Here is a 21,821-nt window from a genome sequence, read left to right as displayed (position 1 = left end):
CTTCTGCTGTCAAATTCTTTATTGTCCTCTTTATTGCTTGAAGGTAAAGGAAACTAATTAGAGTACTGGCAGTAAAGATGAAAAAGGTACAATACCTGACATCTGCAAGTTAAAACTCTTCCTGCGGATTTCCTTATTTTGAGTAATATGATTTTGTGAAGAGCATTTGTGTACTAAGCATTAGGTGCAGTAGGAAAAAGGAAAACCCAGAAAAGGAATTAGATAAAGTATTTGCTTTTAATGCAGTAGAAAACCCTGTTTGCTACATTAAAATCTTTCATTTCAGAAAAATCTGAGATGCTAATCTTATTTCTCCTTTTAGTGATACTAATAAGAGAGGCTTGTATTTTTTACATAAAGCAGAAAGACCAGATTAAGTGTGATGCAGAAGCGTCTGAATGCATGGTACAGGGTGCATTATGTCACTGTTGCACCATGCACTGCATGTTGGTGCAACTCCCAACTGCTTTCTCCTTGCCTTCATAGTGCACTACTTGCTCTTGTGTCATTGCTCAATTCTTCCTATTGTGGAAAGGGAATCAGACTATGTTGCAGTAGAGGCAGAGGACAGGCATCCCTGTCTTGCAGGCTGTATACTGTACACAGCATTCTGCAGTATCTCGTGCACAAAGTCAGTGTGTTGTTCTGTTATCTAGGGGAGCAGAATTTATTGTGTCTGTGACGTGGGTGAGGCACTCTGTCTCAAGCTTCTCTTCAGCTGAGAAAATGTGAGCCAGCTAAAGGTCTGTAATTGGCTGTTAGAAATTTTTGTGCATTTTAAATTCTCTTAGTAGCTATCTATTTACAGAAGATAACTCAAGTGTTCTCATTTTTTTGACTCCTGGCACATCTTAAAAGCTTATGTCTGACATAGAGCAAATTAATGTAAAACAGATTGAAGGTGTGTGTGTGTATACGTATGCATACTTTGTGTGAATACAAAGAATTTGTGTAAGAGGAGAAGTGTTCCAGTTTCAGTGTCAGCTTTTCTTATATGTATTTAAAAAAAAGTTTAAACACTTGTGGTGTTTTTTCTGTTGTTAAGGAATGTGATTCATATGCAATGTCCCCTTACTGGAAAATCAGTATTTTTGGAAAGAGATGCCCTTTGTTGTGACTATTTTCAACCTTTGTTCTCCAACTTAGTCTTTTCCTTTTTTTGGCTAATGATTTGCTGTACAATAGCAGGCCATTCTGAGGTGATGAACAGTTAAGGTCATAGAGTTCACTGTTAGTCCAACAATTTAAAAAATACCCCTATACCAATAATAAGATAATTGTGTTAATTAAAAGTTTCCTACTGGGTTTGTTTCTGCCAAAATTATACCCTTTGGTATAATTGTGTGTTTCTTGGATCTCAAAAAAAAGTTAGAAAGAAAGTTGGGAATTACCATCCTGTGAGCCTCAGCTCTGTGCATGGGAAGGTCATGGAGAACAGGGAGGTGATTTGAGATGGCCAGTACAGATTCACCAAAGATGTGTTCTGTCTGACCAACCCAATGGCCTTCTGTGATGGAGTGACTTCATCAATGAGTAAGGGAAGGCCTGTGAATATCATCTGTCTAAACTTGTGTAAGGCCTTTGACACAGCCCCCCATAACATTTGTCTAAATTGCTGAGCTGCGGATGTGACGGACAAACTGTTCAGTGGAGGAGGTGTTGGTTTGTATGGTCAATGTCTCAATGTCCACATGGTGATCAGTAGTGAATGCTGTCCCTCAGGGGCCTGTGTTGTGAGCAGGACTGTGTAATAGCTTAATGACATAGATAAGGGATAGAGTAGAGCCTCTGCAAACTTGCTGAGTGTGCATGGAGCTGAGGAGTGTGGTGACACACCTGAGGGATGTCATCCAAAGGGACCTGGACAAGCTTGAGGAGTGAGGCCATTGGAGCTTCATGAGCTTCAACCATGCCAAGTGCAAGATGTTGCACCTAGGCTGGGGCAAGCCCCAGTATCTAAACAAGATGAACACATCAGAAACATCCCTGTGGAGAACTGCTTGGAGATGCTGGTGGGTGAAAAGTTGGACAACAGCTAGCAGTGTGCGCCTGCAGCCTGAAAAGTCAGTTGTATCCCAGTGTGCATCAAAAGAACCATGTCAAGTAGGTTGTGGGAGTTGATTCTGCCCCCCAGAGGTCTCCTCTCCACTTGAAGTACGACATCCAGCTCTGCAGTCTCCAACACAGAAAAGACTTAGACCAGCTCTGGAGCAAGGCTAGAGGAGAGCCGCAAAAATGATAAAAATGGTGGAACTCCTCTTCTAAAGGGAAAGGCAGACAGAATTGGGTTTGCTCAGTCTGGAGAAGAGGAGACTTCAGTGACACCTTTTTGGAGTCTTTCAGTACTTAACTTTTTGGCAGGGCCTGTTGCAATAGGATGAGAGATAATGGCTTAAAACTAGGGCTTGGTTTAGGTGAGCTATAAGGAAGAAGCTTTTTACAAAGGATAGTTAAACACTGGAATGGGTTTTTCATAGACAGGTCGTAGATGCCCCATCCTGTAAACATTCAAGGTCAGATATGACAGAGTTCTGAGATACCTGTCGAGTTGAAGAGTGTCTGATCATTGCAGGGGAGTTTCATCTTTAGGGTCTACTCCAGACTGTTCTATGACTCTGTGATCTCCTTAGTGTTCAGCCAGACACTAGCCAGGTCACCAACTTTATAGTCTACTCATATCATACATTCTGGAAGAAAGACTCCTTGAAGAGGAAATGTAGTATTCGACACCATTATTATTTTACAGGTTACCTTTGTACTATTGATCCTAATTATGCCAGATAATGTCAAAAATGCATGTTGTTAGTCTTCAAGTCTCACCATTAAAAGTCATCTTTATATTCCTGCATGTAAGTAGTTTATGGCCACGCTAAAGTTGAGGAAACATTCAGGTATGCTTGGAGGCCAAACCTGTGTTCTCCTGTGAAGATTTTAAAGCAATGTGAAACCTTCTTTTGTTCATGCAGAAAAAGTAGAAACCGTCTATTACTTCTCCCAATAGCTCTGTATTGCTTTTCTTTTATTCAATTAATGAATGAACAAAGGGATAAAAGAAATTACCTTTCAAAAGGTTCTTCTGAATTAGAATTATTGTTTTGCACATTTTCACATTATGTAAGTGTCAGATTGTGACACAGCTTATATCTAAAGAGGAAGCTTGTCTTTGGCAGAAGAGGTGACAACATATACTTGTTTCTTAGATGTTCCTTTTCTTCACAAAATTAAGGCCACAAACAAATGTTACAATGATTCTGGCAGTGAGACTGGTAAGCACGAGATAGTTTAGGAAAACAGGGTTCTGCAAGAGGGCATGCAGTTTACCTTGCAGGTTTTTTAGAGTAGTGCTGTGTGATAGAGCAACATTGACTTAAATCAAGCAGCAGTGCAAGTCAGTGTGGGCACAGGGGTTTTGAAGTGGAGGGCAGTGACTCTGTGTTAAGGTAGTTAAGAAATGATTTTGCATTTCTCTGATTTAAACATGTTTGTGTTTTTCTGTGTGAGATTCTCATCACCTTTTGTTTGATTCTTTCTAATGTTTAATGTTGATTTTAGCCCTATTAAGCTTCAAGGAACGAGTTGTTCTTGATGGCCTGCCGTGACCATAGTTGAATTCATGCATCATCTCATTTATAATTTCGTCATTGCTCAGTCTCAGGCTTATTTGCTTTTCTATCTGTCTGATTCAGGAAAGAGGGTAGCAGTCAGGAGACTAGACCTGTGACTTGTGTTGCAAATAATTCTCATAAGAAAATCAGTAGTACTTTTCAGATATTTGCTTCTCAGACAGTTGAAAGATACACCAGTCATTATCTTCTCCTTTACACATTGAGATAAGTGTCATGGTTGACTGGTGGGTGCAGAACTGATGGAACCTGTGCAGAAATCACCTTGAGCAGCACACTGCTCAATTTACAGATGTATATTTACTGTGTTTAAAGGTGAACTGAGAAATACCAGGCTATATCTTATTTGCTGATTGATGTGTGTATTTTGGGTCTGTAACTGGAGTGTTTCATGTATGGTTTCTAAAAGTGAGTTTTCAATTCCTTTCTCTAGAGTCCATAAGTGTATTGAGTGATGCTCTAAGTCAGATAGAATCTCAAGGGAATATTTCTATGAATTCAACAAGCTCTGGATCAGTGGTTTCTTCTTCTGTTGACACAGTAAGTACATCTATCTACCAGATGCACTCAAAGCTGCATGAAAACCTTGAGCAGAGAAACCAGCATTGCTGCCCAGCTTGTACTCTGGCTTGCTGTCTGCAAAAAAGAAAGGTGGGGTTTAAAATGTGATGTGAGGAAGCAGAATGAAAAACCTCTCCAGACTCCAGTCTTTATTTTTCCTATTGATGATAGGAAAACTTAGGACTGAATAGACTCGATAATGCAGAATCTAGGTGCTTGTAAGTTCTGTTAAGCATCTCTAACTGGGGTATTATTCAGAAAAGCGAGAGAGCTTGGGTGTTGTTGGGCAGTGTCATTTTGCTCTGGCTCCTTCTCTATAGGTAATTTTTCCTCATTTCAGTCTTATTACAGTGTTAATTATTTCAATTGTGGTTTTTTTTTTGAAAAAATCTTACGCATTGCTGAGAGTGCAGTTATATCAAGTTATGCCATTTATTCTTGAGGTAGATTGCTTGAAGCAAGGTATAATGCCTTGCATTTGGGTTGCTTGTATTGCAATGAATACATTAATATTTTGTGGTGTATTTATTACTCATACTTTGTGTACATGTGACTGTAAAGACGATCCTCAGGCGTCAGGCTGGATAGAAAAATTACAGAAAGAATGCAAGTTCAGTATTAACTGGTATTGATTTTTATTTTATGCTGACTTCTTATTTCCAGGCAAGTATTGTTGGCCGTAAACTGGGTACCAACGTGTATAAATATACTCACTTGGAGCCTATTCTGTATGCACTTGGTGTGGGAATGTCAACTAAGGATCCAGACCACCTAAAATTTCTCTTTGAAGGAAGTGAAGAATTCTGCTGTTTACCCAGCTTTGGAGTAATTCCTGCTCAGACGTCGATGTTTGATGCTGTTCCTTCTCTTTCAGGACTAAATATTGATCTTGCCAGGGTATGGAAGAGTAAAGTAGCCAATTTTCTTTGTGTGTCATATAACTGAAAGGTGACTTCAGTTAGTATTTTTGTAATATTAAGTTCCTTTTGTTCTAGAAATTAAAAATTCAGTGGTTTGTATTCTTACATCCTAAGAAATTATTCATTTACTTCACTTGTATAATGCATCTTCCTATGATGAGATGTATGATGAATTTGATATTCAATTTTACTTTGTGTTCACTATTCTTTTTTTAAACCATAAAAGCTTAAAACTTTATTTGAAAACATTTTGGGGATGAAATCATAAAAACAAAAGAGTAAAACTTGTTTTTTTTAAATTTGTTTGCTTTGGACACTTTCTAAAATAGCTATATATTGACTTGGGGGAGAAAGCAATATATTGATTGTAATTACAGTGCTGTCTTTCTTTACATAGATGCTGCATGGTGAGCAATATCTGGAGCTTTATAAACCAATACCAACTTCAGGTCAGTCCTTCTGTGTTGATGTGTTTTTCATTATGACAACAGTTCCTGTAGCCATATTGTAAATGGAAGTAGGGAAGCTTTGTTTCAAACTGTTGCACTGCATATCCTTTTTACTAGGAGTGTTGGAAAAGAGAGGCAACCTGTTGTGTTCTTGAAGGAATTCTGAAACTGTGTTTTTGAGATTAGATGTTGCTTTTCTACAGTATACTTAGTAAAGTATGCATCGTGTTTGATACCATAAGCAAATGCACTATATACCTGTGGATTATTCATTTATTTGATACTAACTACCAAAACTTTAAAATATTTCAATAAGGTTGTATCATAAAAATTTTGGGATGTTTACCTAAGAATTCTTCAGTATTGATTGTGTCTGTGTGCCTGTAAGAGGATGAGATTTAAACTATGGATGTAAAAAAACAAATGGACATCCTAATGAGGAAGCTAATAACAATTACTTTTCTTTCTGTCAAAATTCTCAAGGCATTAGTTACTGCAGTAGCAAATTCTTTTCAGAGATAGCTGAGTTTTCCCAGATTATAGTATCTGAGAGTTACTTGTTACGTTAATTCAGGATATGCATGTGTCTGGATTTCCTCACTTGTAGTTTATAAAAATTAAATTTTTGAGATTTTAGCAAAAAAAAAAAAAAAAAAATCAAGCCGCAAGTAAATGGGGGAATTTTTTTGTTGAAACAAAAAATTATGTGAAAATCGTATTTAATACAAAGAAGTCCGATGATTAGTAACGAATTGCCAGGACTTCATAAAGGTTTTTGGTTTTGCATTCTGTAGACTTATTTATAAACACATGTGTGTCTCTAAAGTGATAACCTTTATGTCAGATTTCAGGGAACCCCTATGCCCAGGCTCTGAGCTGAGCTTCTCTTCCGTAGGACTGTGGATGCCTTAGCCCTCCTGAAATCTGTGGACAGTCTTTATATGATTGGATCTATCTTTGAAGATAGCAATATGTTTGAGTCTTAAGAGTGATGTGTTTAGCTCTGAATACATGAACTACAGCAAAATTCTATTTTAAAAAAATCCCAGAAGTTATAAAAAGACCCCAAGCTAAACAACACTCAGATCTTCAAACCAAGATTTGCAAAGATTCCCAGACGCTGTTGTTATAGTCAGGACGATTGTAATTAATATGACTTTTACAATGCTTATGATGATGTTGATAATAAGAAATACAGTAATAATAATAATGATAGCAACAATAATGATAGTAGTAGGTAAGGAAGTTAGTAAGTAAGACAGGTTATAAGGAAGTGTAAAGAGTGATCTGTGGGCTTTGTTCCTGAAGCAAAACCTTACAATGTGTCCATGTTCTATTCTTACAGGAGAATTAAGGTCGGTTGCAACTGTTGCAGATATTCTGGACAAAGGATCCGGAGCAGTCTTGCTAATAGATGGTAAAATGTTTTATGGCTTTTGATGGGGGTGCAGTTACATTTATTAGGCTTCATTTTTAACTAGCTGTACCAATAACTGCCAGCCCTTCCACAGAGAAGACTTTTAGCTTTTTAAATCTCAGTGAGATGTGGCAGTGTAATTGTTCTTGGTCAGTTAACCTACTGAATTAGAAACACTTTCTTCCTGTGCAGGTAGAGCAATGCACCATGCAATCAGATCAAAGTGTAATTGTTCTTGGGTAGTTAGCATACTGAAATAAGAACACTTTCTTCCTGTGTAGGTAGAATAATGCAGTATGCAAACAGATCAAAGTTTTTAACAATAATAGTACTTCATCCTGCCTGAAGATAACCAGTTTATATCCTGCTACCCACAGTAAGGGGATGTGTGCTTGCATGCTTGCATGTGTTTTGTGGGTGATTTTGCAAAGGTTAATCATACAATTATGTTATGTCGACCCATCTGCAAAACATTGATCTTTAGGAGCATATCTTGCATTCCTTTTATGTGTCTGCATTATTTTATTCTAAACAAAACCCATTTGGTTCCTTTTAAATCCAAGTTAGAGGATGAGAGTGTCTCCGGAAATTGATAACTTGCAGTTTCCAGAATCTTACTCTCATTAGTTGTGATTATGCCAAGGTTCTTTGGCAAATTAGACAGAAAGAGTAGGTTTACAGACTCTAATCTCAGACTGTTGACCTCTTATTCCTTCAGTGGTCAGATAAAATTGTAAAAGGTTTTTTACTGACCATTCCTCATAGCTGTGTTTTGTTTTCATACTGGACTAATATGAAGCTTGTTTATTCCTGCAACATGCAGAAGTTCTTTTTGTGAGCACAGTCTCTGGTTTTTAAATTTCTTCTAGAACTGGAAATTAACATTATTAACAAAACAGTTCTGTGAATTCCAGTCTGAGGTGTAAGGGAGTGAACTAGCTATGAACCGCAGTAGGAGGCTGAATCTCAGTGCAGTGTAGGAAGTCTAGCTTCTTCAAAAGAAGAAACAGGTGACCTTGAACTCTGGAACTCTTCTCATACAAGGTGCTAGTACTACTTTTTGTATGAGTTCATAATCTATTTAACACATTGGGTATTCTCAGTAGCTTTTAATACATCATATTTTATGGTACAATTCCATATTTAAATAAATTAATACAGTCTGAGATGCTAAGTCTAATTTCAGTTCTGTGTTGTCAAATTTTTTTAGTGCTTTGAATGTTGTCACCATTTTGATAGCTCATTTTTTAATTTTAATGCTTTCAAATAGATAAAGTTAATTTTTTGAAACATATCATTAGTCTTCCCTACTAGGAAAGTGACTTGCAACAGTGCAGTGTGAAAGTGTGACCACTGTCACATGTTAAAATTAGCTTTGTCAAGTTTCCATCTGAACTTGTCTCTTGTAACAACACATGCTAGTTGCATGAAAAAGGAGATTGAAGACAATATATGACCTTTCTCTTCTTTGTTTTTCAGTGAATACCTATTCTGGAAAGGACCTCGTGTGTTATAATCAGTTCTCTTTGTTTTTTGTTGGAGCTGGAGGATTTGGTGGAAAACGAACATCAGAAAAGGCCAAGGTAAATCCACACATATCCATATTGTAAAAAAACCCACCAAACACTAAAGAGTTCTGTCAGCACTGCAAGAAGAATACTAGCTATATGAACTAGGAAGTGTAAACTAGCACTTAGGCAGCATGGCTGAGCAAACTCAGATGGAATTTAAATACTTCTGTTCACTGGAGAGCCTGAGTGAAAAGGTATTGTTCAGGTCTTGGGAAACCAATGTTTTTTGTTTTTTTTTTGAGAGTTAAAGTGAGTTGATAAACATTACAGGGACGAAATATTCCTACACTGAAATATTCGAAATGGTAGCATATCCTAGTGGAAGTCAGTATTAGGGTTGAGCTTGCAGTTTCTAGAAAAGATCTCTAGGTGTAGCTCTTTCTAAATCTTTGTGTTGGTATGGAAGAGGCTTGGAAAGCATAAAGAGGAAAAGAGAAGTAGCATTATAGTTTGGAGCTGAACTTTTCTGTTTTCAGAGAGTTAGCAAGTAGCAAACATTGTCACATGAACACAGAGTGTGTATGTCAAATGCTTGAGGTAGCTATTTGGGTGCCTGACGTTGTCCCCTTCAATGCTGTTTGAGGGCAGTGTCAGCTGTGACTTCATGTTGCTAGGCTCTACAGTAATAAACAGTTGAATGAGAAGGTTATGTTAAGCTCACTGGTTTTGAACATTAATAATGAAATACCTAGGTTTCATGTGTCTGAAATAGTGTAGGTGATGTTCTTTGGGATTTTTGCATGTAAACTTAATTTTTTTTTACTTAAACCTGTAGCAATTATATTGAGGTTTTACAATATATAAACTTTACAAATTGGGTACTGAAATGCCTGCTGCTTTAAAGAGCCTCTCTGTGGTATAGAAAAATCACAGGAAATTGTTGCAGACAGTGTATCGAAGTCTTTGAAGGAGCCCTTAATTGTTCTACAATCACATTTTATAAGCAGCACATGTAAAAAACCCTGTGGTTCAAGGCTAACCTATTGTGATGACATCAGTGAGTCCAGTGTAGTGCTTTGGCACTTCTTAGTAAAACATTGCAGTTCAGGCAACTGCAGTTTCTTCACTCTATTTATTGAAGTGTGAGAATGTTGTATACATTATTTTACATTTTAACATTTGAAGAAGACCATTTCAGGCAGCTCCTTCCCGTGATTAAAAAAATCCCCCAAATGTAGTCTCATTAACACAAAGATACAGCAATTTCAACAGAGGCATCAGCATGCAAGAGGCTAGTTTTCCAATTGTGAATTTTCCTGCTTTTTCCTTGCAGATCTTCCCAATTAAAAAGAGTTTCATGCCCTTCTGTGGAAAAAAAAATCCCAAGCTGAGTAGACATATGTTGTAGTGTGTCTTTTTGTCACTTAACACTTTTATTGTCATTGAAAATTGTATTGCAAGTCAAGAGGAGCAGATCTCCAAGTTTAGGTCTGTGGTGAGCAGTGTGTTGTGTGAGTCATGTATCTCCTTTTGAATTGAGAGTTTCTTAACCTGTGGGTATAGGGGTTTCATTGATTATTCACATGTTGGCTGGTTTTAATGACTTAGTAGGTAAAGTGGAGCTTCTTTAAACGAGCTTGAAATAGATTGGCAAGTCATGCTTGTTTTGAGAGCATGTTTAGGAAATGTTCTTGTCATCAAGCTGATTGTGTAGGTCCACTGTGATTCTCTGAAGTGACAAGAGGAGTGCTTATCAAATCTTCCGACCAAGATGTGGTCTTGCTCTGTGTTAATAAACAGGGAAGTGCCTTTGCTTTTATTAGACATGAAACTACAAAGCACTTGGTTTCTTTTTATTTCTCTTTCCTTTGGTAAAGACCTTAAAGAAATCAGGATAAGGTAAATTACTACAGGTGAGAATCAATTTGCTTCCTTTCATTTTAGAGCTTATGCTAGTTTCTTTCTGGACTTTTTGTTTGTTTTGAAAATACAAGGACTAGAGGAGAAAAATTATTTCAGCTACTTTAATAGCTTGAATTGGTTATGGTGTACTTTGTTTGTTATGGTCTAAGATTTTCTTTGTCAGTATGTTGGTAAGATTTATGTCTTGGAAACTGAACTATGAAGCTGTAGATGGCACAAGGAACAGCTTTTTTGCAGTAAAGTGGAGCTTAATATGCAGCATGTAATTGCAAAAAAAAATAAAAGAAAAAAGTGTAAAACAAAAAGTCTGCACGTGAGGTAGTAAATTATCTTGTTCTTCATTGTGCCTCTAAAAGTATTATTTTAAAAGCTTCATTTTTCTTTATGTGTTCCAAAGCATTTTACTATTCTGTGAGATAAATATTTTTTCTGATAATAATTCTTGCTTGGCTTTTTTTGGATAATTTGGAGGAAATGTTATCAAACACATCAGGTGAATCATGTAACTGTAGGCAGGATCTGATACCTCAGAATCACTGTCTCTGTAAGGCCATCATTGATGAGTGATGTTTCCTGGACTAAGTATCTTTTTCTATTTGTCTATAAATGTAAAAGGGATAGGAGGAAGCTTACCAATTTGGTAAATATTGTTTCTTTTTTTACATAACTGGATAAAAGATTTTTGCTGTGAAATACTAATAATACTATTACTTGTGCTTTAGTTAACAGCAGTTCCACCCCAGAGACCCCCTGATGCTGTAATTTCTGATGTTACAACAGCTGATCAGGTAAAGCTTTGTTTTCTTTTGGTGTGGAAATCTTTGTTTTGTTTGGAGAAAGGAGTGCTAAATGATGTTAACTAATAGTTTAGATTTTCTGATATACCTCAGGTATTTATACTTGCTTATTTATGTGAATGTTTGTATATATATGTGTGTGTATGTATTTGTAAAGCTAAAATTTCTTCTGGCTTATGTCAATGTACTGTGTAAAACACTCTTTTCTTAAGACTGATGAAATTTTATAATCGTTTATTACAAATTTTGTATAGAAGGAGGAGATGAATGTTTGTACTCTGTTGTACTTTTGAAAAGAAGGCTCAGGCTTCCTGAAATTTACACCACATGGTGCAAGCAAACACATTGTGACCAAAATAAAAAGAATTGCTTGTGGCTCACAGTTTTGAAAAAGTCAAATTTGCGTAGTAGGAAGAGTGAAGGGAAACCTGAAACACTGACAGACCCTGTCCCACTGGTTCACAGGCACCTGCTTTCCCCTGGCAGAAACCTGTGCAAAGAAATGTAACCTCCTCTCAAGGTAAACCTGCAGGTGACAGACAACCAAGAGAGGAAAATCTGGAGCTACCAACATTAGGACACAGAGTGCTGTTCCCAAAATCAACTTAGTCATGACAAGTGGCTGTAGCTTTGGAAGATGGAACTAAAATGTTGAGCATTAGCTGAACTGTGCTAATTGCAATATCTGCTTAGCCTCTCTCTGATTATATATGGAATATTTAAGTCTCATCCAGCTGATTTTTATGCTTGAAGTCCAAGTTAGCCTTCCCCACTTCAACTGGGAAAGAGTGCCAAGATCAGCATTTTTGTTTATGTCACTGATGTACTGGCTGCATCCTAAAATTCACAGCATTGGTCTAGGAGGTACAGGTGTCCTGTTCTTCTCAATAGGCTTCATTGAGAATTGGCAGGGTGAGCAAGGCGCAGGGAATGATGAGGGAGTACTTTTCTCCTGGCAGTAAATGTGGTGGAAGGTGCTTTCTAGCAGCTGACCCTTTGTTAGATGAGATACAGCATCCCTAAAGGTTAAGTATTTAGAATTATTTATTTTGAATGTTGGATTCTCCGCTGCATGTTTATATTGGAATTGATTCCAGGCTCATCAGTTTTCACATGGTATTTATGACTGCCTTTTTTCATATGGTAGTTTCAGTTTCTGAGCCTTAAACCCATATGTCTAGAATTGTTATTGTGCACAAAATACTTGAAGTTCGTGAGATAAAAGATAGTAATAAAACACTATAACACAGAAGTTGGGAAACTTGCTATTGCAAAATTGATTCTTGGAAATAAAAGAAGTAGCAGGGAGTAGCTACTTCACTTGCTTTTTTTTAAGATCTACTCTGACAGGTGGTAATTCTCTATAAAGAGAATTATTCTCTAGTTAGAAGTTAGAGGAGCCACAGCAAGTGGACTTTGATAATCACAAGAAGGCTTCTGTACCAAATTATTCAGTAGCATTTATGTTTCAGTGATGATGACAGGATGGGTGTACAGGAGGGGGGAACGTGTAGCACGTGGGAACTTTATGTACAGATGCAGACTTTCATGAGAAGGACAGCTTGAGAAAATATTTTACATTTACCAAGATTTTACATTTATGTGTCTGTGGAATGACACATAACTGCCCAAAATCTTCTTTAAAAAATAGAAGCTGGCACACAAACTGCTTGGGAATTTCTGAATGTCCTAGTGTTTAAATGAAAAGTGTGTTGGCAGAAATGACTGTTGCCATTCAACTACTGAATTGCTACAGAGTATAAAACAGACTGGAAGAGTCAGTTTGCAGATGGCATATGATTTAACTTAAACTGTACTTATGTCCAGTGATAGTTGTGACACTAAATTTTTGTGTTACCATAATTACATGGCTAAGCTGGTCTTCATAATTAGCAGTTTTTCCCTTTTCATATCATGATTGTATAATAAACCATCTGATAAATAGACTTGCATACATAATTTAGAAACATTTACACACCTGTCTGTTACTGAAGATGACAACTGTGGCTACCTTGAAAGTTTATTCAGTTCTAACTCTACTGCAGTGGGTTTTTTCGAAGAGGAAGAATGTTGCAGACCAGATAAAGCACTGGTTAGTGAGGAGGGCACTGGGAATGGAGGCCTAAATAACTGTTTCTGCCCATTGCTGTGTGCTCAGCAGAAGAGAGGGTACAGCCACCTACAGTTTCTTGACAAGACTTTGTGCTATGTGACCGTTGGCAGAACAAAGTAATCCCTTTGGTTAGTGGTATCAATGACTAATAGCAAGAAGTATAATATATGTTTATCCCGCTCAGATCTGTACCCATTTCTGAGAAGTTCTTTAAATTCCAGCCAGTGCTTATGAATGAGTTGCAGTACCATGATGTAAGCTGCTTAAAGGTAAAAGTGGCTAAGAAAAATTTATAAGTATCTGATCTTCTAAAAGCCCTTAAAGCTTAAAATTGCATTTTGCTGAAGGACATAAAATATTTCTTCTATTCATGATTTTTTTTGTAAAGAACTAGAATTTTTTTGCATCTTGCCCTGTAGAGATGTGCATGTGTGGTGGTATTTTTCTAGCTTGTTCTCTCTCTCTAACCTGAACTTGACTTTAATGGACACACTGCCATAAGTCTTTTTAATTAAATAGACCTTCTGACAGAAGATCAGGATGTCTAGAGGGTGTTTGACTGTTAGCCATTAGCAAGGAATGGATCATTCAATTTCAACCCTATAGGGAATATTTAATGTAGTTACAGAGCTTTTGTCCTGACAGTTTTCAAACTGGGTGCTTAAATTAATCAATCAAACTGATTTTGCGGAATAGTTGCTAATGAAATGAAAACTAACAGGCAGGGAATGACCTGTATCTCTGGAGAATCTTGTCTGCATATAGTTTTCACTCCCTCCTAAATGTGGTGATTTCTTGGGAACTCGTTTTCTGACGACACACAAGGTAAGCTGCCATGCTTATTTAAAGTGGCTAATACCTTAACTAATACAAGTCACTTTTGAGGAAGGAAATGAGTAAGGTGTCTTGAATTTGTTGTGAACTTTCCATGATTTGTTTGCTTGCTCATGGAAAAACTCAGTGTTCTGATATTCTACAAGTTTTCTTCAAAAAAACTGTTCTCTGTCTTCAAGTATCAGAAATAATATTCAGTTCTCTATCTTCAAGTATCAGAAATAATCCACAGTGTAGTGACAACAAATAAACCGTATAACAGTATTGCACAAGGTGAAATTTTTGACCATGTAATTTCAGTTTTAATGTTCTCTGTTTTCTTTCATCTTTTTCTGAAAGCTAGCTGTTTTGTTTGTGATATGCCGAAACTAAAGCTGTAGTTTGTGGAGTTTGCAGGACTTCGAAGTTTTTTTTAACATCAGCTCATCTCTAAGAGAACATCTAGTAATTTTACAAAATATTTGTCAGTAGAAAAATTCTCTTTGCTTGCAACAGTATCATGTATTTCCTAAAGCATTCTCCCTCTCTGAATTCTGACTCCGTGTGCTTGTTGCTTGTATCAGTAGGGAGAAATAGACATGACAAAAAAGTAAAACGGAACATTTAACAAGTTTTGAAAAACATGATGTCTCAACCTGTAATGCTTTTGAACCAGCTGTGTATGTGCAACTGTGAACCCTTTAAGAGTCTGCAATGCGGCATCATGTGAGCTATCACATGTAAATTTCTGGTACAGCTACTTTTCCATGCAGTTTGGAGATCTGAAACACATGGTACTTCTGCTCTGAGGCTTCCAGGGTCAGGCAGTTTGGCCATTCTTGCTTTCAAGAATTTTTAAACTCTTCTTTAGAGCTGATGAAGCTGAGTCTAATACTGGTTGGTTAAAAGAGCTTATTTATATCCTGTCATTTTTAACTTGCTTTTATTTGGAAAACTATGATAGTGGTTTAAGTGTTCGAGATATCTAAAAAGATAAAAATTCCAAGTAAAGGTTGTGGGTTTTGTAGTCTTAGTCTGCTTTGTATGCAATGTTTTCAGTGATGCTGGCATGAATGGTGTGTTTGTTTCCCTCTTTATCAGGAACTTCCACATGTGAGGAAAAGGCTGTAGACCTCAACTGAGACAGTGTAGGAAGTCAGTTTTCCTATGTTATTTATTGCAACAAGTTATATTCTGAGGAGTAATGAGAGGAAGATTATCTTATTGTTAGAGACTGGTTGGAACTGCAGTAGTTTGACAGTGGATTTTCTGTACTTTGGTCTGTGGGCTGCTGTCACCCAGATATCCCAAAGCACTCGGGCATGGCTACTCCTTAATCAGTGACTGGTAGGAGAGGATTAGACAATAGAGTTTGGAAGATGGAATTTGGGAGTAGAACTAGGTGGAGGATGTCTGAGCATCACAGGCTGAAATTGAAATCCACAGAGGCTGTGTTCAGAGCTTGTAAACTGTACATCAAAAATGTGAGGTTCTTTGAAAAGCTAGGCCTTCGAATTTTCTATTGTAGAGCTGGAATTTGTTTCTGCTGCTTGACAGTTACGACCTTTTCTCCTTGTAGTTTCTCATCTATAAAGCAAGAATGTTTATAAATGTTTGAGGCATTGTAATTGTACAGAAATGTTTAAAGAAGTGGCATACAGCATGAGATGGTGATTTTTCTGGATGTGATGCAGTTAGCAGCATAAAAAGGAGACATATAAGAGACATACACGGTATAAGTGAATATGATTCTTTACTCATTCAGATTTTGAGAGAGATTCAGCTAATCATACCTAGACTAATCTAAAAAAACTTTGTAAAGCCTTCTGTTCCAGATATAAATCTAGCATTGATTGACAGGATATGAAGAAATTGCTGGTTTTTAGTGCTTTGGGTTTTTTTTCAAACATACAGTTTCTTTTTGTTTTCTCTGAAAAAGGAGAAAATAATTGGCCCCTATCCTGTTTGAAGTCGTGTTATCAGCATCCTGTGGTTAAGACTGCAGGAGTCACCTTCCCTTCCTGAGTCATTCTTAGTCATTCTCAGTCCTGCAGTCCTGCTCGCACCGCAGCTACCTGAGTTTAGTTTTTTTACTGTGTCAAATTTAGTTAAAATTACAGTTCCTAATGTATGTGGAAGCAGTTGTGAAGACTGCTTATGCAGAAATCTAATTTGTGGTCAGAGAGTGGACTTTACAATAAAAACAGACTAGGAAGAATTTTTGGAATGAAAGAGGAGTGTGGGAAGCATTTAATGAATGCTTAATGAATTATTAAGCTAAAATCTACTGTGAAAGGTTTTCTGCCTGTTGCCAGTAGGTCCATTATTATGAGGCTTTACTTTATGCTTCCTGATGATGTGGTAAAACCCTTCCAAGCCTCTGTGTAGTTCAAATGTGAATCCTTACCTCTGGAAAGCTGTCTTTTATTCTGCAGTCTTCATATATGTTTTATTCCTAAGCATATGTAAATATTTGTGTTTTTAAACAATTTAGGGAATGATGAAGGAAGAAAGAGGAAGACCCAACAGATCAATAGCTGGCTCTCAGCCTGGTGTCAGTGGCGTAATTTTGGCTTGATTGATCATGGGTCAGTTTGCACAACAGCAGGCCTGCTGTCAACAGATAGGGTACACCCCTCTCAAAGGTGTAAAAGATCTTTGCACAGGATTTAGCAGGGTTCATTAAATGAGTTTTAAACTGGATTTGAAGCAGGGAAGGGATAAAACCAGGCTCGCTAGAGACAAGCATGAGGGCGCATGACAGTATTTGAGGGAAGATGTCTCAGTGGACATGGAATCTGTGTGTCAGCAGAAACAGAGGAGTTATTAATGTACTAGAAAAAATGGAAGTGCTTGAGAGCATAGTGTAGGAATTATGTCTTCATACCCACAAAAGTGTGGTGGAATCAGTAGCCCAACTGAAGTGTGTCTACATCAATGCACACAGCATGGGCAACAAACAGGAGCAAATGGAAGCTGTTGTGCAACAGGAAAGGTATGACATAGTTCCCATCAAAATATGGTTGTAGAGCAGGTTCTAATTTATACGCTGTTCTGTAAAGAGTCTAGCACAGCATTGCTTAAAGGTGTGTAAATTTAAGTGTATTTCAGGCAGTAGCACAAAAGAGCCTCCTGAGAGATTTGGTGATTTTTTTTTTCAATTTATAGCATAAATAATCTGCTTCATGATAGAGAAAATGATGTTATGCAGGTTCACAAATATGGACAGCCTGACAGAAGAAAATGTACTAAAACAAGAAAGGATGATAGAAACAAAACAAAGGGATGTGAAGTCTATGCTAAGATTTGATAACCTTTCTATCATTTGTTCAGAAGCTTGTGTGCAGAAATGGTACTTATTGTATAGTAAGTGTTTGCAATAGTAATTACTTTGAAAGTTTGTTATTAATGTCAAGTTTTATATAACCCCCAGTCCTTTGTGTTTATTCTTGTTGGGAAGATCAGAATATAATTGTTTAATCATGGCAATTTTGACAAATATTTGGGAGCTTGGATTAGGGTAGAATTTTGTGTATTAAGGTAATAAAAAGTACAAGTCTGGCAGTCAATTTGTTTCGACAAGTCGATATTACTTATCAACTTTGTTTCCTCCCCATGTCTATACATGTCTTAGTAAAGGCTGGGAAAATTGTTAATCCATTTGGAGTTCCCCAAAATGAAGACATGTAGTTTTTCTAATCGAGAGGCATTGTTAAGGGAAAGGCTTCTTGCATATTTGTGCTACTGAAAAGTGACTAATATTTTGTGAAGTCTGTGTTGGAATATGTAAATTGATACTAAATTTGAAAAACATTTGATATGGACAAACAGAAAATGCATGAATAGTGAAGGGTGAGGAAGTTTTATGTACAGTGAATCACTTAAGTACTGTGCTAAATTTCAGTTCTTGAAACATCAACACTGCCATTTTAACTGGAAATTTTCACTGTTCTTAATGTGAATGAGAGCCTATTGACACATGCAGATGAGATTGTGGATGTTTTCTTTACAAGATGGCTTGACTGCTCGTGTTCTTAAATAATCTGTAAAAGCATACATATATACGTGTCCATGTCCATACATACAGGTATTCATATATACACACCTTTACTTTGTAAGGTAAGCTTTTGGGTAGAGGTATTTTTCTGCCCAGTTAGAAGGGAAAATACGTGGATAGTTGGCTTCCTTTTTCATCAGCTTTACCACTGACCTTTATTACAGTCTGCAGGAAGACTGAAAAATTGGCACTGACAGGCTTGATATCGCCTTTTCTTTTGTGATCTGTCAGAATTCCTAAATTTTTAGGAAATGAGACTTGACAGTTTGTGTTATTAACTGGAGAACTATTTAACCATATCATGACTGACTTCTGTCTAATGCTTTACATCAATTGATTCTTGTAATCTTTCAAGGATGCATCTTTGGTTGGTTGCTTGGGTTTTTGTTTTCATTTTTCCCCCTGTCCCCCAGAATGCTGTCATTTATGAAATATCCTTACTGGAGGAATATAGAAACTAGAGCCAACAAGGCATTAAAGCAGTTCTGTTTGCATGTTGACTGTAGTTTTTAAAATGAAGATTTACTAAAGACTGTGGTAAATAGAATTTGTTGGCAGACCTAATTTGGCTGCACTGAATCTGAAAAAAACCTACTGTAACTGTTTTATTGAGTTCTGCCTGTGTTTTTTCCAGCTGTGACCAGTGTCACTGTTATTATTAAAAATACAAAAAGACAACTATCATTTGTCAGATTAATGAATCAGAATTTTAGTTAAATACATTGACCCGTTTAATTCTCTGAACTCAGTTGTTTTCTAATTGCTACATTTATTTTGTTAGCAAAGCACAAGTATTTTTTACTACAGTTAATTTGAAAACCATTTGGTACAAGTATTGTCTCCCAAGTAGTGCTTATTATCACTCTAAATAAATAGTTAGTTCTTATTACACTTTTACTAAGCAACAGCTGCATAGCTAGATTTGAGATTTGGGCTTAACACAGAAATTTGTCTTTTTTCTTATGATCCACAAATTGAATTTTCCAGTACTACAACTAAATGTTATTTAGCTAGAATTAAAATTTACTGCAACAGCTCTTTTGTGAAAACAGCCTCCTGACAGCTTTTGTAAAAATTAAAATTAATTGAAGAATGACAGTAAGACCCTAGAATTTTAATTTAGCTATGAAGTCCCTCAATTATTTAATAATTTAGTATCTAGCGACTTTTCTCTTGAGTAGCAATTTGCTGTTAGATTTCAGACTCTTTTGAAAGAAAACTTGAGTAATGAAGGGAGATAGCCTATTTCATAGAATTCTGTTGAAGAATTCTCTTTAGATTTTCAGATTTAAATTTACTTGTGTGAAAAGAAAGTATGGGTCTGTCTCTCAATAAAGTATCTTTCATAGTGTTATAACTTTTACATATTCAGGAAATTATTTGCCCTCTCTTTAGTCTTTTTCTAGATCCTGAACACAGACCCAGCTCTACTTCAGTCTTACACTAGTATAAAATTTCCAGTCTTCATTATTTTCCCAAAAAATTATACTAATAATTAGAAGATAATTGAAAAAAAAAAGTTATAATAAATACACATTTTTGGCAAAGATAAAACTACAGTTAGAAATTCCAGATCCACTGTTGTCTTTTTTTTTTTTCTGAAAGGAAAGGTGTTTCAAAACCAGTAAACAAATATGTAAACAGCCACTGAGAGGTATTAGCTTACTGTTTGCCTTTCTAAGGTTTGCATGCTAATGCTATGGTGCAGTTTGTGATTTTCTACTTGCTGTTTTTAGTGTCTGGTTCCACCTCTCACAGAAAGCAGAGACAAGATCTTTACATTCCATCTTAACTCAGGCTCTAAACACTTGCTGTATCAATGAAAATTGCTATGAGAAATAAGAGAGACGTAGAGCTTAGATAGGTTAAAGCTGTAGATAGGTGGAGAAATTACTCAAATATTAACAGATTAAAAAAGAAAACTCATGCATTGTGGTTTAAAATGATACAAGAGTTCAGAACATTTCTAGTTCCACTGTCTGCTTCAGACTTGATAAAAGAACAGTGTTGGGCATATATTGGAAAATTCTTCCTTTTGGGAATCTTTTTTTTTCATCCTTCTCTTTGAGAAATCTGCTGTCTTCTTTCCTCCAAACAGAATTTAGTACAGTTTACTCTCATTCAAATAAATAGATACCATTTTTTTTTGTCCTAGTTCAAAATGCTGGGAAAAATTTTTTCCTGACAATTTGTTCTAAAGGCCAGTAATGTGCTTCACTAAAATACAATTTTTTTTCAGTTTAAAAGCTTTTTTTCAATTAAATATGTGTCCAATTGTTATATGTCATCATAATTAAGCTGCTAAATTCTTGGAATCTTCATTAATTAATGTAATATACCGAATTTCACTGTATTTCTGGGAAATTTTTACTAGGGAGTACTCCACTGTCATTTAGTCACTGGATTTCACTGTAATCTGTTGACCAGAGAAAAAGGTTTTATTTCAGAAATATGCACTGGTTGGCTTTTGATATGTCTCATAATATGAACTGCTGGCTGCTCTGCATGTACAGCAAATACAAGATTTGATGGTCAAAATGCTAAAGCTATACAGGGAGAGAAACCTGAAGTACTGCAGCCATATTCTTCATAGTTTCTCAGAGTTATTCACAATATATAAAACACACTAAATCTGTGTTTCTCTACTTTTTTAGTAACAAAAGAGAATATTTAACATGAAGCAAAAGTCTTCTAGAAAGCTTGGAGTGTTACTTTGGAGTATTGTTTGTTTTTGCTACTGGGGTCAGCTACCCATGAATCTGCTATGAGAGAAGTATCATAATTTAAAAGGAAAGAAAGGATATTTCTGATCCCCATAAGATGAATCTGTTGTTGGAAAAACATGATAGTGTGTTTGTATGTATATAAAAAAATTCATATATGTACTTCTGTTTCACAGTGTGAATAAATTTGTCAAAGAAAGCAGTAATAATTAGTTTCATTTTACATGCCTTGTTGTGGAGTATATTATATATAGGACTAGTAAAATAGTTTGTGATATGTTTCTTGAGCTGTCATGAGATTCTGGGTGACTTCTGCTGTTCTTCAGACTCCTTCTCTGTTTCTGCAGGCTGCCTTGTATCGGCTGAGTGGGGATTGGAATCCTTTACATGTGGATCCAAGTTTTGCTGCTCTCGGAGGTGAGCTGATGGGGATACCATTGTGTTAATATTTGGATGAAGGATAATGTAAATGTATTTTTAATCTATTTTTCATTATGTACATTTTTCACAACCTGGAAAAGTAGTGCTTGTTTTATAGCTGTTCCTAGAGTCACCAATTAAATAACTTCAAAGTTCTACGTGACCCTTCAGTCTGAAGCATTGCTTCTTGTAGCTAGAAATGGGGAGCGGTGCTTGGATTTTACTTACAATGGAAACATACTTTCTAACTTACTTTCCTTAAGGTCTTGTTTGTTGCCACTGTCCTTGTTTTTACAATGTCTGTTTCATAAGCAGAAATAATTGACTATCAAAGTTTCCAAAGGAATCCCATAAATTCTCTAATATGTATTTCTTCCCATTTGAATAATTTTAAGATTATGTGGGTCTCAGTGGAACTTTTTCAGTGTAGCCTTCTCTGTCCCAGTAAATCCAGGAGGGCAGGAGACAGGGAGCTTGTTAGCACTTCTTTCCTA

General features: G+C 36.4%; 1 protein-coding gene across 1 annotated transcript in view; it reads left to right on the top strand.

Moving 5' to 3' along the window:
* HSD17B4 (hydroxysteroid 17-beta dehydrogenase 4) overlaps positions 1 to 21,821 on the top strand; it is a 64,863-nt gene that overhangs the window by 19,912 nt on the left and 23,130 nt on the right. Inside the window, 7 exon segments of the mRNA XM_063180950.1 lie at positions 4,057 to 4,163; positions 4,848 to 5,081; positions 5,502 to 5,553; positions 6,899 to 6,970; positions 8,450 to 8,553; positions 11,127 to 11,192; positions 21,255 to 21,324. Coding sequence (XP_063037020.1) covers positions 4,057 to 4,163; positions 4,848 to 5,081; positions 5,502 to 5,553; positions 6,899 to 6,970; positions 8,450 to 8,553; positions 11,127 to 11,192; positions 21,255 to 21,324 — 705 coding nt within the window.

This window comes from Melospiza melodia, chromosome Z, assembly GCF_035770615.1.
Source record: "Melospiza melodia melodia isolate bMelMel2 chromosome Z, bMelMel2.pri, whole genome shotgun sequence".
NCBI lineage: Eukaryota > Metazoa > Chordata > Aves > Passeriformes > Passerellidae > Melospiza > Melospiza melodia.
The sequence above is the reverse complement of the archived record's forward strand: the minus strand, read 5'-3'. Positions and strand labels throughout refer to the sequence as shown.